Source organism: Tympanuchus pallidicinctus, unplaced genomic scaffold (assembly GCF_026119805.1).
Source record: "Tympanuchus pallidicinctus isolate F22 unplaced genomic scaffold, pur_lepc_1.0 scaffold3, whole genome shotgun sequence".
NCBI lineage: Eukaryota > Metazoa > Chordata > Aves > Galliformes > Phasianidae > Tympanuchus > Tympanuchus pallidicinctus.
Genome location: NW_026294747.1, coordinates 62386200 through 62402036, shown reverse-complemented (window position 1 = coordinate 62402036; position 15837 = coordinate 62386200). Strand labels below are relative to the sequence as shown.

Sequence of the window (15837 nt, the reverse complement as noted above, 5' to 3'; positions counted from 1 at the left end):
TGCACCAGCTGGTATAATGGCAGTTGACCTCCCATACCGCTCCATCCTCATATCTAAATATAAGCCAGTGCTTGCCATTCAATGGGCCGTGTCACAACAAAGGCCAGGGGTGCCATCCAGCCTGAAAGAGAGACAGTCTGCAGCAGGTGAGCTGGGAAGAAGAGCCTTGGGAGGGTAAAACCCATCTCTGGGACCTGGGCTGTAACCCAACCTCCTCAGTGCATATACACATATATATGCAGTCCCCGACTAAAAAATGCTTGAGCCAGTGCCAGCTAGCCCTAAAACCCCCAATCTCTTCTTCCATTTAAGTGCTAATTCATTACAATGCCGTATCGGATGGCTTTAAAATAGCCAGGCAAGTGTCTTGCCCTTTTATAGCAGTGGCCCCATTGTAAGCTCTGGCATGTGACAGGTCTGAGAGTGACACATTGTGACTTCAAGAGATTGGACAGGGATAAAGACCTGTGTGCACTGGTGACTTTTCCTGCAGCAGCCACCCCTCGCCTGTCTGTCTCTTTCTCTCCTTTCCAAAAGCAGCCCACCAGCAAGGCATCATGCCACCGAAGAAGCCTGAACCTAAGAAGGCACCTGAACCCAAGAAGGAAGAACCCAAACCAGCACCTAAACCAGCAGAACCAGAGCCCAAAAAAGAAGTTGAATTTAACCCAGCTTCTATCAAAGTATGTATCTTTTAACACGGTAGGGGGAGGAAGCCACAGGGGCTGGTGGGACTTGGGTTGGTGGTGGTTCTGGTGCTGACATGGTATTTGGTAATTTGGGCAAAAAGCAGAAAAGATGATTGCCATAGATGGAGTCGATGCAAATTCATTGAGGAATCTGCTAAATAGAAAAGCTAAAAGCCAAATCTTGTTTGATCTAACAAGGTCCAGACCTGTTTGACCCTTTTATTAACCAAGGTAGCAAATTTAGCTGCTTGGAAGTTTCACTGGCCTTAATGGGCATAAAAGCTCCTCCGTAGGGAATATTATAGGAAGATGCCAAGAAGGATAGACAGTACTCAGGACTTGGCACTGGTTAGTCAGTGACCAAGGCCACTTGGAGTGGGCTTAGATCATTCAGTGGACTCATTGCTGTCCTCCTGCAATGCACCATAGTAGACATCACCAGCATGGAACTTCCTTAGAGTGAGCCAGCAGCAGTTCCTGCAGTTTTCCTGAAAAGCCCAACTGGATGACAAAGAAACACTGTGTTTGTGTGTGTGTGTATTTTGGAAGGCAGAGAGAAACTCCATCAAAAAGAAAAGGTTTTCCTGAATGATCTGCTATTTTGGCAGTCCGTCCCAATGATCCCTAACAGAACACGAGCCTGCTCCTCCTCTCTCTCCTTAGAGCAATCTCTGCTGATCTCAGTTGGGATTGCTGAAGTCTTGCTCATGTGTGCTGAGACAAAATTAATGACATTTCTGAAGTAGGTTTTGAGAGAGAATTTGTGCCACTGGTCTTGCCCATGTAAATCAGTCTCTCAGCTGCCTGAGACCTGCCATCATCATTGTCCTTGCAGTAAACCACCCCTTTGATGGGGAACTACCAACATTTAGGAAATGCTACAGGTTATGAAGCTGTGAAGTAGGGAATTCCAGTACGATGAGGCTGGAGATCTGTTTTCTATTCATATGCTTTTAACCATGATAATGGTCTGTTCAGCAGGTAAGTCAGTGTCACTATTTTTGTAGAAGAAATTTCCCTCAAAGTGTGATGGGGAATAAAAGAAAAAAAAAAAAGAAACACATTCCTTCAGAAATAATCATGAAATGAAGTGTCAAATACTGACATCTTAATACACAGAAGTGAAATGAGCAAAGAAAATTCTGAAAATAACTAGTTCTCCTTTGTTCCTTCCACATCATACACATTCACAGGGAATATCAGAAATCTCTGCACCCATCTTTGGGAATGGCTTTCCTATACGCTTTGCACAGTAAATACCACACAGTACATAGACACTGCAAGGCATGGAAAGATTTTCTTTTGTAAAGCATTGTCCTTTAAGTTGGAGAAAAGAGAAGCTCTGCAGCACCTCACAGGTTTCCTTCTTATGCCAGGTGATGACTGCATATCAATGAGAATTATGTTGTTTATTAGTTTAAAACAACCAAAGAAATTCCTGTTTCCTGCAAGAAACTGGATAACTAACATCATAGAATCATAGAATGGCCTGGGTTGAAAAGAAGCACAATGCTTATCCAGTTCCAACCCCCTGCTATGTGCCGGGTCACCAACCAGCAGCCCAGGCTGCCCAGAGCCACATCCAGCCTGGCCTTGAATGCCTGCAGGGATGGGGCATCCACAGCCTCCTTGGGCAACCTGTTCCAGTGCCTCACCACCCTCTGGGTGAAAAACTTCCTCCTCATATCTAACCTAAACCTCCCCTGCCTCAGTTTAAGACCATGCCCCCTTATCCTATCACTATCCATCCTTGTAAACAGCTGTTCCCCCTTTTCTTTAAGAGGGAGACCAATAACATGGGAGGCATGGTGATTGTTTGTGTTTATGGTGAGCCAGGAGAGACAAAACAAGAGTAGATAATGACAAAGAAAAGAAATCACAAAGCCACACTGCCATCCATAGACCAGCTCAGGGCTGAGGTGAAGGATGAATATCTCTGGGACCCTATTGTGTGTCTCTTCACTGATGAGGACCCCACATAAGATCTCATGGGTGGCTCATGAACTTTGGGCTGCTGTAACTGCACTGTGTCCTATAGCTGGGGGTCCTAACCAATGATTTTCTGCCTTAAATCGTAACAACCTTCCAACCTGTCAGTTTAAATATGGGTGAAAAAAACCATACAAACAAAAAAACCCACAACCTATATCAAGAAAAATTTTCACTGCAAGGAATTCAGTTTTGGGCAGTGTTAGAGTCACAGCAGCAGTGCTGTGAGCAGGGCTTTGCTGTGACCTTGGGAAAGCAGTACATGGAGGTATTCATATATCTCTGTTGCTGCCTCTGTACTTGACATTCCTGCACTGTAAAGGGAGGGGGGAGAAAACTGCAGTAACTTCTTTTAGAGGGCATTCATACCTTCAGTTGGGATACCATGGCATTATGGTAATATTCAGCTGGGATTCTGTGACACTGTGGTATGAAGGGCACCTAAGTCCAGTATAAAGTTGAGCTGCAGTAATAATAATAAAAAAAATAGCATCACTCAAAGAAACAGACATGCATCTTTGTAGTCAGAATGACTGAAAAGTCATCAAACACATTTTCAGCCAAGCAGGATTTGAAATCGATTCATGTCTGCATTTTTGTGAAACTACTCATCCTATACACTTACCCATCCAGATTATTATTTCTCCCTTCAGTGCAATTTGAAGTTATGAACTCTTCTAATGGCTTTTAAAGTACTAAAAAACATGTACTGAGTTTCTAAAAAACGAGTAAACCCCCTGATAATATCTCTTCATTTTTTGCAGAGCGTATCCCATTATCTACTATAAATGAACTAAGGAAAGCACTGACAGACAAACTATTTGGGTCTAGGGTAGTTTGTTTCCCAATACTCCTAGCAATGGGAGATGATGTTCTCTAGAGATATTTTCCTGGGAATTTTTCAATTAAGTGTTTATAATCAAAAATATTTTTGTTAAAACTGAAGCCGTTCGCACGCAAGGGCTGGGTCTGGCAAATATACTGCTTCCTGTTCCATAAACCTAACTCTGGTGGAACTCAAGCCATCTGGTGTAGATCAGAATACCTCCCTAGATCATTGTACAGCACTTGAAAAAATGTTTTAATGAGTTCTGAAATTCTCCAAACGTCCCAGTTCTGCGTTTCGGGATGAAGATGGTTTCTTCTTTTTTTATGCTTCATGCATAAGATAATCTATAGCTGAAAGAACCAGACTTGTATCAAAACACAGTGTTGAAAATGATCAAAATGTGTGCTTTAATTGGTACATCTAGAATTATCAATATCCATTACTCAATTTATTGTACATGTATTTCTGGAATTTGATTTCACAGAGTGAAAAGTCTCAAAGCTGCAATGTTTCTGTGGAAGAATCTCATTCCTTTTTCTTTTCTGTTACAATACACGGCCATGATAACGGTCCATCAACATGATTCTGCAATCCACAATCACATCGAGGGGAGATTTAGGTTGGATGTCAGGAGGAAATTCTTTACAGAGAGAGTGGTGAGGTGCTGGAACAGCTGCCCAGAGAGGCTGTGGATGCCCCATCCCTGGAGGTGTTCAGGGCCAGGTTGGATGGGGCCCTGGGCAGCCTGGTCTGGTATGAAATGGGGAGGTTGGTGGCCCTGCATGTGGCAGGTGGGGTTGGAGCTTCATGATCCTTGAGGTCCCTTCCAAGTCTGGCCATTCTGTGATTCTGTGAAGTTTTCCTGCCACTTTTCTTACTGCTTCTTGGTCAAGAGCAGGGCCTGAACTGGGATCATCCTAATTGTGAGTTACATCCTTTTAAGTATGCAGAAATATGCCAGAGCTTTATTTTGAAGACTTTAACTTCTATACTTAAATGGCCCTATAAGATCAGACCCCAAAGTTAAATTTTGTGAAGTAGATTTGTGAAGTTAAAATTTGTGAAGTAGAAGTGTGCAATTTAATGTTGCTAGAAACTCAGAGAAAAGAGCTTTTATTTGTTCAGTTGGTTGGATGGTTGGTGTGGGCTTTTTGTACTTTTTTCTTTCATCTATTTGTTTCTCTGAAGAGTTTGTTTAGGCTTTTTTAAGAAAGTATTTCAGTTTCCCTGAATTTAGTTTGGAGAACAGATTTTCCTTGAGAGTTTGTGTAGCAAGAAGGGTCCTTTCCATATATTCTTCGTTCCCTTCTGAAAGCTCTCTTTTAGCAGAAGGGGGATGTATTGCCAGAAATAAATTCTTCTCTCCTGAAAAATGATAAGACTAAAGTCAGTGACACAGAAAAGGGGAATGACCATTAGAAAGTGGATCGTTGACCCTAAACAGATCATTGACAACCAGCAGAGAAAAGTTCTCTGGAGAGTTGTTCTTTGATGCCTATATTGGGATGGATTGAATCAGCCCATGGAGATGGTGATCCATGAAGGAGGGGATGAGGCAGGTATTTAGGTGCCAACATTTCAGCTGCTAAAATTAGCAGAGGTTGATGTGTACCCAATGTCCTGGGTACAAAAAGGTCATGCAGAGACAGCTGTGGGGACCTGGAAGGGACACGGCTTGCCGTATGCAATTATCCCTAATAATCACATTTTCCTGTGCTAGTACTTGATGTGCTTATCATAGCAGCATGCACTGATATTGGTGCCTGGGGAAAAAATAGGACTTATTTTGGTGGAGCACTGTGATCTTGAGGCCCTGTGAAACCTGTTCTCCTTGAGAAGCCCTGAAGGCTTCAGAACATCTGCAGGGACACTCAAAAATAAAAGCTTCTTTTTCTGCATGAAGAGATGAAAGGGCTTCCCACAGGGGAAAAAAGCAGACACATCCCGCTTCAGCAATAAGCTGAGGTGAGATTATGAGAGAACAGTTGTCTGAGGAATTTGTTTTGGGCTGAAGTAACTGCACTGACTGTATTTCAGGGTAGCTTGAATGTGGGAGAAATTTATGACTTAACAGTGGACGTACGTGTGAGAAGTGCTTTGAGATGAGAGAAATTTAAAAAGCAGAAGCTACTTGTGTTTTATTACTGTGCATGAGGAAGAAAAAAAAAAGACTTAAAAATGTTATTATTAAATAAATTTAATTCATGGGGGGTAAAGGATGTCTGAGAGTAATTATGAGTGATGGCAAGTATTTTACCTGGATGTGTGATGGAAACAGCGTGAGATCTCAGGGGTGCACATTTATTTTGGTGTTTGGGTCTCTGCAGAGGGTGAGTTTGTAGCTGGTGGCAGGAGTGCAGGATCCTTTGCAACACAGATGCTTGGAAAGCATGATGCAACAAGGCTTGCATAGGAAAGAGTTGACTTTTTCTGTGTCATTTCTTGGGACAGATATGATTCAAATCTCAGTATGATGATGTGACACAAAGCTGTCCCCACCATGTCCACCGACCACATCCCTCAATGCCCCATCTCCACAGCTCCTGATCACCTCCTTGCATGGTGAACCCACCACTTCTCAGGGCAACCTTTGTCACTGCATGAACACTCTTTCAGAGCAGAAATTTTTCCTAATAATCAACACATGTGGGATGATTTCTACTTGTCTCTAAGCAAATGATGCCCCCAAGACATAGTGAAGGCATCCAGTTATTAAGAACATGTCTAATTCAGAAGAAAGTCTGTCTGGTTACCTCTTGCATTGCATCTGCAACACATCCAGCTTGAAATAACAAATAACGCTGTGTTTAGGTAAGATGATGGAGATGCAGGTCTTTGCCCACTTTACCACCTTCCAGGGTGTTAGAAGGCCTCAGCGAGAATTTGGACGAGTCTTCCTGGTGAACAAAGTGGGAGCTTTTTACACATATATGCTAGAGCTTCCAAGATCAGACTTCCAGTCAGCTGTACTTGGCCACCACATGGATTCAACCATCCAACACCCTCTCATCTTTCTCTCTCTCCAACCTATGTTTCCCCTTGGTTTCACTCCTCACAGGTGTTACATGTTCCTATTGTCATCACCACTGTTGTTATTGGCCCACAATGCATGTCAGTAGAAACGCTTTTAGAAAGCAATTTCCCTCCTGTGCTCACGTGTTTGGAAGTTTCTGAAGTGGGCAGTCACCTGCCAGGCTAAACTTAGTCCATGCTGGGCCTCTTCCACTTCCAGAGGTTTCTTCCTGTGCTTGAAAGCACAGGGAAATTTGAGCAGCAAGTCTTGAAGAGGCCCCAGGCAAAAATGACTGACAGTTTAATAAAGACAAAAGACCCTATTGCAAACTCATGGAAGTCAGAAAGAATTTTTTACTTCTGAGTTATTATGGGATTTGCCTGTGGCTTGCCACTCTGGCTGTGAGCTGTTTCTCCTACAAGGTGTGACAACTTCAGTTAGTTTATCATGATTTATTTTTAATTTAGTGTGTTGCAAATGCCTCTCAGTGCTCAAAAAATTGCATCGGTATGGCACAGTATCTTCAGATGCAGATTATTGAACTCCTCTAACTCCAGAGGAAGATTTTAGATGGATGGATGGATGGATGGACGGATGGACGGATGGACAGATGGGAAGGGAGGGAGGGAGGGAGGGAAGAAAGAAAAAGAAAGAAAAAGGAAGGAAGGAAGGAAGGAAGGAAGGAAGGAAGGAAGGAAGGAAGGAAGGAAGGAAGGAAGGAAGGAAGGAAGGAAGGAAGGAAGGAAGGAAGGAAGGAAGGAAGGAAGGAAGGAAGGAAGGAAGGAAGGAAGGAAGGAAGGAAGGAAGGAAGGAAGGAAGGAAGGAAGGAAGGAAGGGAAAGGGGAAGAAGAAGAGGAAGAAGAAGAGGAAGAGGAAGAAGAAGAGGAAGACGAAGAGGAAGACGAAGAGGAAGACGAAGAGAATATTCACTTGCTGTGTCTCACAGGTTAGATATATGAGATTCAGCAAGTATCTTCAGGCTCCCAGTAAAGATAAACAAGTACTTTCAAAAGTTCATTCATTTCACCCTAAGATAGGAGTCTTAGGTAGATTAAATAAGGTGGTGGTAGAGAATAGAGCCCGTTGAATTGCAGGGACACTTAAGCCATGGTCTGGTTGTAGCTGATGAGTCCTACTGGCTTCTTTTCATGCTCCAGCTTACAAGAACTGCAAACATTTAGTACTCACCAATAGAGCACTGCCAGAGCTGAGCTGTACCTGGATGCAAGCCAGTAAAGCTGTGTGGTGTGTATAACACCGTATGGCTCAAAAGATATGAGTTTCTACTAGTTTGGGGATTTTTCCATGATACAGGCATTGGCTGCTGAATGTTAGTGCCCATGGCACTAGTCTAGAAGAAATGTTGGACCTACTCCAAATTCTTGTCTCTGGACTGCCTGTGAAAGAGAACAGATCCTCAGGATCACAAATTTGAGCTATTTTTATCATGTCTGAAAGAAAATCCCACATCCTTCCCATTCACCATCCCTATGAAACTATGGGGAATCAAACCTCAGTGGTCCTTCTTAGGGAAGATCTGAGCTGAGGATTGCAGCTTACGTTGGGCAGCAGTTCCTTCAATTGGGAGCTGGAAGGGGATCATCCTCCTGGAGGGGTTCCTCTCCAATTTTGGGATGTCTGAGGTCCATGGCAGAGCAATTCCCTTAATAAATGGTGCTTTCTCCCACTCTGTCCTGCCATGTAGAGGGAAGCTCAAAGGTGTGATCTTGCACATTGCACACATGATCATATGCAAGGAAATAAAGCTTAACCAAAGGATGCTGTCAGGGCTGTCAGCACAATGTTTGTCCCTTTTCCTGAACTTCAGCTGTGAGGCTCTGTTGGTTGCAGCTACCAAAGGTTTTTTCTCAAGAATTGGTGGCAAAGGTGCCCTGCTTTGGTGTTGGATATTAGAGATATTTTTTTTTTTAATCTTTTTTTTTTTCTTTCCAGAAAGAGTGCTTTGGCATAGGCTGCCAGGGACATGGTGGAGTCATCATCCCTGGAGGTGTTCAAGGAATGTGGAGATGTGGCACTGAGGGACGTGGTCAGTGGGCATGGTGGGGGTGGCTTGGGGTTGGACTTGGTGACCTGAGAGGGCTTTTCCAATCTGAACGATTCTATGATTCTACAAAATCTACTTATAATGTTCATATTTATAATGTTCCATTAGCAAATTGCTTAAGCACTCCTGGATGGATCCAAGGGGTAAGCATAGCTAGAATGTCATGCTGCCATAGCACACTTCTAAAGACAGCTCTGCTCTCTTGTTCTCTTTATTTATCACAGTCGGTGTCACTATGAAAGCATGGGACATGCTCAGCCAGGCTGGCTGCTGTGAGGCAGTTTTTAATAGCAGAGAGAGCACCTTTCTCCCTCTTGTCCTTCCCTTTGGAGCAGCTGGTCTGGGTTGACGTGAATTTGGCAGCTTGTTCTGAAGAAGTGCATCAGTGTCTGAAAGGGTAAAGGGTATTTCAAGGTTAGGAAACAATTTATGGCCCTGACCTGGTGAAATGTGACATTGGATGCGGGGTGTGGGATGATTCCAGTTGCTGGGACTGGGAACACATTTCCAAAGGGGAAATATAGGTGAGGATGCAGGACTGTGCAATGGTATACAGTGGGAAGACAAAGATAAGGGAATTGGATCAGGTGGAGAAAGAGACAACAAATGCTGAGGGATGGTGGTTTTGAGGAGAGAGACTTGGTTGACCTTCTTGTTTATTCTGGAGACCATGGCTGACCCATGTGATGGGTTTAGGGTTGGGTTGATGGTAGGACCAGATGATCGTAGTGGTCTTAAATGACCACGTAAATGACCTTAATGATTCTATGATTCTATGACTATGGTTTGTTCATCCAGTATCTGCTTTTGCCTTGACTCCTGTGGAATGAAACAGAGGATGATTATCACAGTTAGTCTCTTTTGGTTGATCAGACTGCAAAAAGGAGACGTTCCCCACCAGCTGCTAGCACAATGCTGTCTCAAGCTAGAATGGGGTAGAAATAGAAAGATGTTGAGCAAACATGCACTCAAACACAGCAAAAGGGATTCTTTGTAGTATATTCCACTCATTCTCAGGGCCAAAACCGAACAGCTTTGGAAATTGAAAGTGCTTTCCAGATGAATTTTCTGGGCCAGCAAAAGTCTGGCTATCTCTGTGTATCTGTCTTGTTCTCAGAGCTGGGTGATGTTTCTCATAAAAATGCTTCTCTAGGAGATTTGGCAAGTGCAGCTTGGTGGCACCGGAGTGTTTTGCAAGCACACAGAGATTTTTGCAAAGGGTTTTCAAAAAATATGAAAAGGATAATGAAAATTACCAGCTTCAGCTTCTGAAACAGCTTCTGATTTTGGAGAGTTCTCTCATTCTTCTATGCAAAAAAAAAATACTCAGAGATCTTCAATGATTGAAATTACTACAGTTTGGGCAAAAGGGAACATTTTGACCAATCTGGGATAATCTTTCTCTTCCATTTCCAACTAAAACTGTCATCAAGTAAAACAAAAAACCCAAACCTGTTTTTGTTCATCATGAAAAAGACTTTTTCCCCCCAAAATCAGGAAATTGCTCAGTGGCACTCTAAAATATATAGTAGCATGATTTTCTGGTTGGTTTCCTCTTCCAAGTCTTTGTTGTGCAGCTGCCAAGCAATAACCTTTCTGCAGTGTCTGATGCCTGTGGCACAGGGATGTGCAAAGCCCAACATGTAAACAGCTCAGCCTGGGCTGAGGGACGTCCAGATGAAAACGTGTTAAACTTCATAAGCTTTTTTTTTCTTCTTCTTTTTTCAATATTTGAAATAACTCAGTGTTGTGGCAAGGCTGAATCTTCAGGTGGAGCAGCAAAATGTGCAGCCTCTGTATGGACTGCAAATGAATTTTCTGCACGTGGCTTTGCTGGGTCGCTCATGGGATGGAGATGGTCTTTGTAGTGAGTCTTAAATTTAAAGTCAAATTTAAATAAGCACGCATAGAGATTGTTTTCCCCACCTCACTCTGCATTTCCCCCTGTGCCCCTGCATGCTTCACATCATTTGTTTGTTTGCCCTCATCTCTCTGCATTATTTCCCACTCTGGTTTTCACATCTGTGCAAGGCATGCAAATGGCCCTCGGAGTTGTGCAAAGTGGAGCACTGGTTGGAAAGGATTCAAACTGACCTCAACATGGCTGTTGGGATGCAGCTATTATTTTTCTGGTTCGTTTTCTCTTTGCAGTCATTATCTCAGACCATCTAGGACACGAGGCTTATTGATTTCTGCTTTGCCACCGAATGAACTTTGCAGTTTCTTGAAAAGATGGGTTGAGAGAATAATAAATCAGCCCTTTTTTGGACAGTTTCTGGGTTTTTCAAGTGTCTCTGCAGCAGGTCCTGACCTAGAAAGCCCTCACGGCAATATATCCTGCCACAGAAATTTATGATCTGAGATCTCAGCCAGTTTGCTTGCCTGCTTCTCCAGCATGTGGTGTAGGTGAGGTCCCTATTGGCTTGTTTGCATGTCTATAGCTGTGCAGATCTCGTGCTACAGGTGTGTTGGCCTATGTTGGGAACAGAGTAGTGGCCACCCGATTCCACAGCCTGACTGTTTTCCCTCCTGACCGTGCCTCCCAGCCTTCTGCTCTGTGCTCCTTTTCCTCTCCAGTCTGCCCCTGGATGTGTTATTAACAGCACAGTCTGGATAAGGAGCAGCTCTGTAATAAGATCTGCATTTCTCGCATAGCTGCTAAACCTCAATCAATATGGTTTTAATCGCCATTTGTGTAACGTGCAATAACTATTAAATTTAAATTAAATGCACAGCTCAGAGCATGCAGAAGGCCCTGGCCAAAGTGCTAACTTTTCCCAAGTTGCTGGAAAGCTGGACTGTAGAGAGAAATTATTTCTTTCTCTCATAAACTAGTTAAATCCTGACTTGGAGAAGGGAGGAGAGTGGCTCCTAATAGAAACAGAAGCTTCGGGTTAGGAATTTTTGCAAAGATGTCAGCATTTGGAAAGTCGTGTCCTGGTGGACTTTGCCCTGGTGCTGAGAGGATGGAAAACATCATTACTGTATGTTCCCTGCTGGGAGTAGTGCCATACATGTCATGAGCTGGGCTGGGGACATGACTAAGTGCTGGGGTGACAATTTGCTGCTTTGCTCTTGGTCACACACCCCATCCCTTCTCAGGGGCATGTGGTGACCACACAGTTCCCAAAGTGTCACCAAGTGTCACCATGCTGACCGAGGGCAGTGCATCTCCAGAGGTGCCTACAGATGAGCCTCAGCCACACACACTGTGATGTGGGTGGCTAAAGTGCAGCTTTCCAAATGAGACAGCCCTTTGGCTTTGCTGTGTAGGTTGCAGAGGTGACCTTGGGAGCAGTCACTTTGAGTGAAGAGCTTGCATTCTCCAGCAACAACATGCAGATAGTGATAATTATAGCTCCAAGCTGGACTTCTGTGAAGGATTTGAAGGTGTTAGAAGAGTGAAGCTGATATAAATACCTATAAGCTACTACAAAGCACTTCCCCATGGCAGTAGAATGAGGCAGAGCGAATCTCAGAGGAGGTTCCAGTTTGCTATTCAGAAATATTTCTTCTCAGAAAGAGCGGTAATGCATTGGTACAGGCTGTCCTGGGAGGTGCTGGGGTCACCATTCCTGGAGGTGTTTCAGAGCCATGGAGATGTGGCACTGAGGGACGTTGTAAGAGGTCATGGTGGTGTGGGCTGGGGTTGGACGTGGTGACCTTAGTGGTCTTTTCCAACCTTGACGATTCTGTGATTCTATGATACACCGATTCTCAGGCAGGGGTATGTGTTGGGTACCTGATCTGGACTGGCCCAAAGTAGGGGGAACCAGTTAACTCTGCACCAAAATCAGAAGAATGAGAAATGCTGCTCCTCCATGCATAGGGCTTCAGCTGGAGAGACCTGCCAACACACTGCACACACACTGGCAGATTGTGTCCCAAAGCATTCCAGCCCCTCCTGAAGCTGTAGTGGTTCTGAATGGCTTCAAACTACGGAGCTTTCTGGTGTTAGACTCGCAGTGAGCTCCTCCACATCCTTCCTCTTTCCTTCCCCAGCCCATGGATTAACTTGTTTGCTTAGACTAAGTTGTAAGGTTTCCAAGTGGCAAAAGGATTGGTTAAAGCTCAGGTATTAATAAAAACAGGAATAACAAAGCAATTTCAAAGCATATTTCCTAACAGTATTTCATTATAAATCTATATGTATAAAATTATCATATGCTGGCAGTTTAAAGAAGTGGAAAGAAATATGGGAAAGAAAATGGATATAATATTAGTAGAGGGGTGATGCCAATATAATCTCTAAATTTGATTTTTTTTTTTCCAAGAAAATTTCCTTCTTGCATTTAATTTCACATCTCACTATATGCATTCATCTTATATGGCATTGTTCCTTCCCCCATCCTATCTGCAGTCTGAATCCTAAAAAAGCAGACCCAGAGAAGAGAGACTCAACTAAATTTGAACTGAAAGCATCATGCTGTGCTGAGGGTATGCGGTCAGTTTCCAGCCCAGCTCCCTTTGATGAGATAGCTGCTTCCCAGAACCCCTGCTATAGCTGGGAATGGGGCTTTATTGCCACTAATAACAGGGCTTGGGAGAGGGTTAGTGGCTTTTGCTTGTGAGTGCTGTTCCCATTATGGGCTGATTCCCAGTGGGGTCAATCAGCATAGTCCCCTCCAGCAAGACATACCCTCCACACTGATTTATCCCAAATCAATGGTTGGGTTCTACTTTGTGGAAGATTTCTGTTGGCTTCCACCAGTTGAGAGCTTGAGCATGGTTCTTTTTAAGCACAACCGAAACAGAACTCGGCAAGGGAGATTCTCACCTCTGGATTTAAAAGAATCAGTGCAGATTTATGGTGGTCCCTTAGAAATTATCAACTCTCACTTCTAGTTTGTCTGGCTGGCTTTGGGGTTAATGTGTGTGTACGGTTGTGAAAGTGAATTGTACATTCTCTGTGATATATATAGTTATATATGCATACACACATACTATGCATATATAGTCTATATGTTTATATATACATACAAATATACATGGAATGTGTGCGTTGACATAGGAGAGATTAGTGTGTGTAGATGCCCCTGTGTATATTCACATGTACAGATAAACGAACAAGCACATGTATGCAAACATTGGTGTGGAAGAGCCAGTATTTACACCCACGTATGCTCCTGTGCAATTCTTTATCAGAAGGCTTACACACATGCTGTACCCACGTGAGATGCTTGGTTGGCCAATTTGGTGGCCACTGCCCCTTCCCCAGATCTGAACTTTGAGACCCACTTCAACTTTGTGAAAGCAGCTCTGCTGCAGCAAACCAAAGCGTGCATCCAAAGCCCAGAATAGAAACGGCAGCAATCCATCGATTGCGTTTTCTGGGAAGTGACAGAACATCTCCACTGCTGGGCAGACACGGCTGAAAGATCAGCGAGAAGTCCGCTCCTGCAAACAGCCTTAGAAAAACAAACCAGTTAATGAACCACCCACCCTTAACAAAACAACAGCGGGGAGCACGGAGATTAAAAAAAGGCTCAAAGAGAACCCAGCTATGGTTAAGAGCAGCCTGACTATAACCACTGAATACTTGGAAGAAAAAAAAAAAAGAAAAGAAAAAAAAAAAAGAGAGAAAAAATGTCAGTAGGGAAAAGAGCTTTTCACAACCTGTGGCTGCTGTTGACTTATAGGTACACCAACATGGGGCAAAAAACGTTCGTTCTCTTTGATGTAAGGATTGCAAAAATAAACTGCCCCAAGCTCACCCCCTCTATCTGGAGATGGACTGTCATCGCGTGCCGAGCTGCTTGGTGACAGCTCTTTACAAACACTGCCTCTTGCTTCAGCCTGCTTCCAACGTCATTGCGTACGGAGGACAGCAGGCAGGGGTTGACTTTAATGAGTCTGAAAGGGCATTTGGGAGTGATGTACGCAGATCTCATGAGTTTTGAGTGAAACTTGATGCAAAGCCTCAAGAAAACAGTCATAGTTCAAAGCACTTGCTAATTGTGATCAAGTTTTGGACCTTGACGCTGTTACAAGTGGACCGAGAAATAAGGAAAACAAAATTCTTAAAGCATCAGCTCCAATCATAGTTGTCAGAAAGTTCACATTTTACTTCTTTCTGCATAGACTAATAAGCCTCTAAATCAAGTAAAGAAACCCAGCAGACTGTAGTGAATTGAAAGGATAACAACTTATGGTGAGAGGGAGAGGGAAAAGATTTGTCCTTATTCCTTTTTTTCTTTCAATCAGGATTTGATGGAAGGGCAGGATTCAGTATTTCCATCCTATTGACCAGCCCCCAGCTGGAGCTTGGCTTTTGGGTCTTGATCTCACTGGCAGTGTTGGAGACAGGCAGGAACACCCAGTACAGCTGTGGTTGCACTGCAAGATCAGAGCACTATTATTATTATTATTATTTCAGCTCACAATGAATAACATCCTCCTTAGGAAAATAATTGCAAGAAGAAAAGAAAAAGAAAACCAGCCTCCCTCCACTCCAAGCCTGAAGCCAAGTGGATCGTAATGATGGATTAGATTGTGCTCATTGATTTGCTAAAGGCAAGTTTGGGCCCATTTGAATGTGGGTCTGACTTACAATGTGGTTGCTTTGGGAGCATTATGTGCACCACTCCTGCCAGATTTGAGAAACAAAAGCCGAGCTCTCCCCATTGCCAGCGTGTTATCACAGTGACCCTCTGGCAGAGGTGGCTTAGCCCTGTTCTTTGTTGTCTCTGGACAGTTGCAAGGTGAAGGGTTGTGACATTTGAATGGACTCCAGCTGTTGTTTGGCTTTACAGGAGCTGCAACTGCATGGAGATGGAGTGCATTTCTAGGGGCTGGAGGTTGGTGCCATCCCAACCCTGGAAAGGTTTGGGGGTGGTGATGACTACATTGCCAACGATGGGGAAAAAAATAAACACCTTGATGTCCAGTGACTTTGCATCGTGTGTTGCCCTATGCTCTGGAGCATTTGTGTGGGTGGTTTCAGGCTACATCTGGGGAAACCTTAACATTTTCTACTCAAGAAACAAAAGGTTTTCTGAATGCACCATCGGGCTGCAAAATCTTGTCAGACTGTATCTCAGAGGAAGAAAAACATGGCAGATGGTTGTGGTGGACACCGCTGTTGGTGAAGGTACTTTGCTCAAAGAATTTTGTTTCCAGGGGTACCTTGCTGAGTAAGAGCAAGAGTTTCAGCTACCACATCCAAAACTGACTCCGGTGCATCCAGACGTTGCCTTAGGTGCCTTTCTGCTACATCTTGCCTGAGACCCATCAAGCTCATGTCAGTGAGGCC

General features: G+C 43.7%; 1 protein-coding gene and 1 long non-coding RNA gene across 3 annotated transcripts in view; both read left to right on the top strand.

Moving 5' to 3' along the window:
* Positions 1-473: 473 nt before the first annotated feature.
* Positions 474-15837, top strand: part of MYL3 (myosin light chain 3) — a 35752-nt gene continuing 20388 nt past the window's right edge. The window contains exon 1 of one of the 2 annotated variants that reach the window (XM_052695954.1): positions 474-683. In XM_052695954.1, the coding sequence (XP_052551914.1) occupies positions 558-683 (126 nt within the window). In that variant the 5' untranslated portion in view covers positions 474-557. The remainder of the gene's footprint in view (positions 684-15837) is intronic. The other variant, XM_052695953.1, reaches the window with a different exon arrangement.
* LOC128086925 (uncharacterized) lies at positions 7443-15469 on the top strand. The gene is made up of 2 exons (XR_008209603.1): positions 7443-10452; positions 15338-15469. It is a non-coding gene; the product is annotated as an uncharacterized LOC128086925 (long non-coding RNA).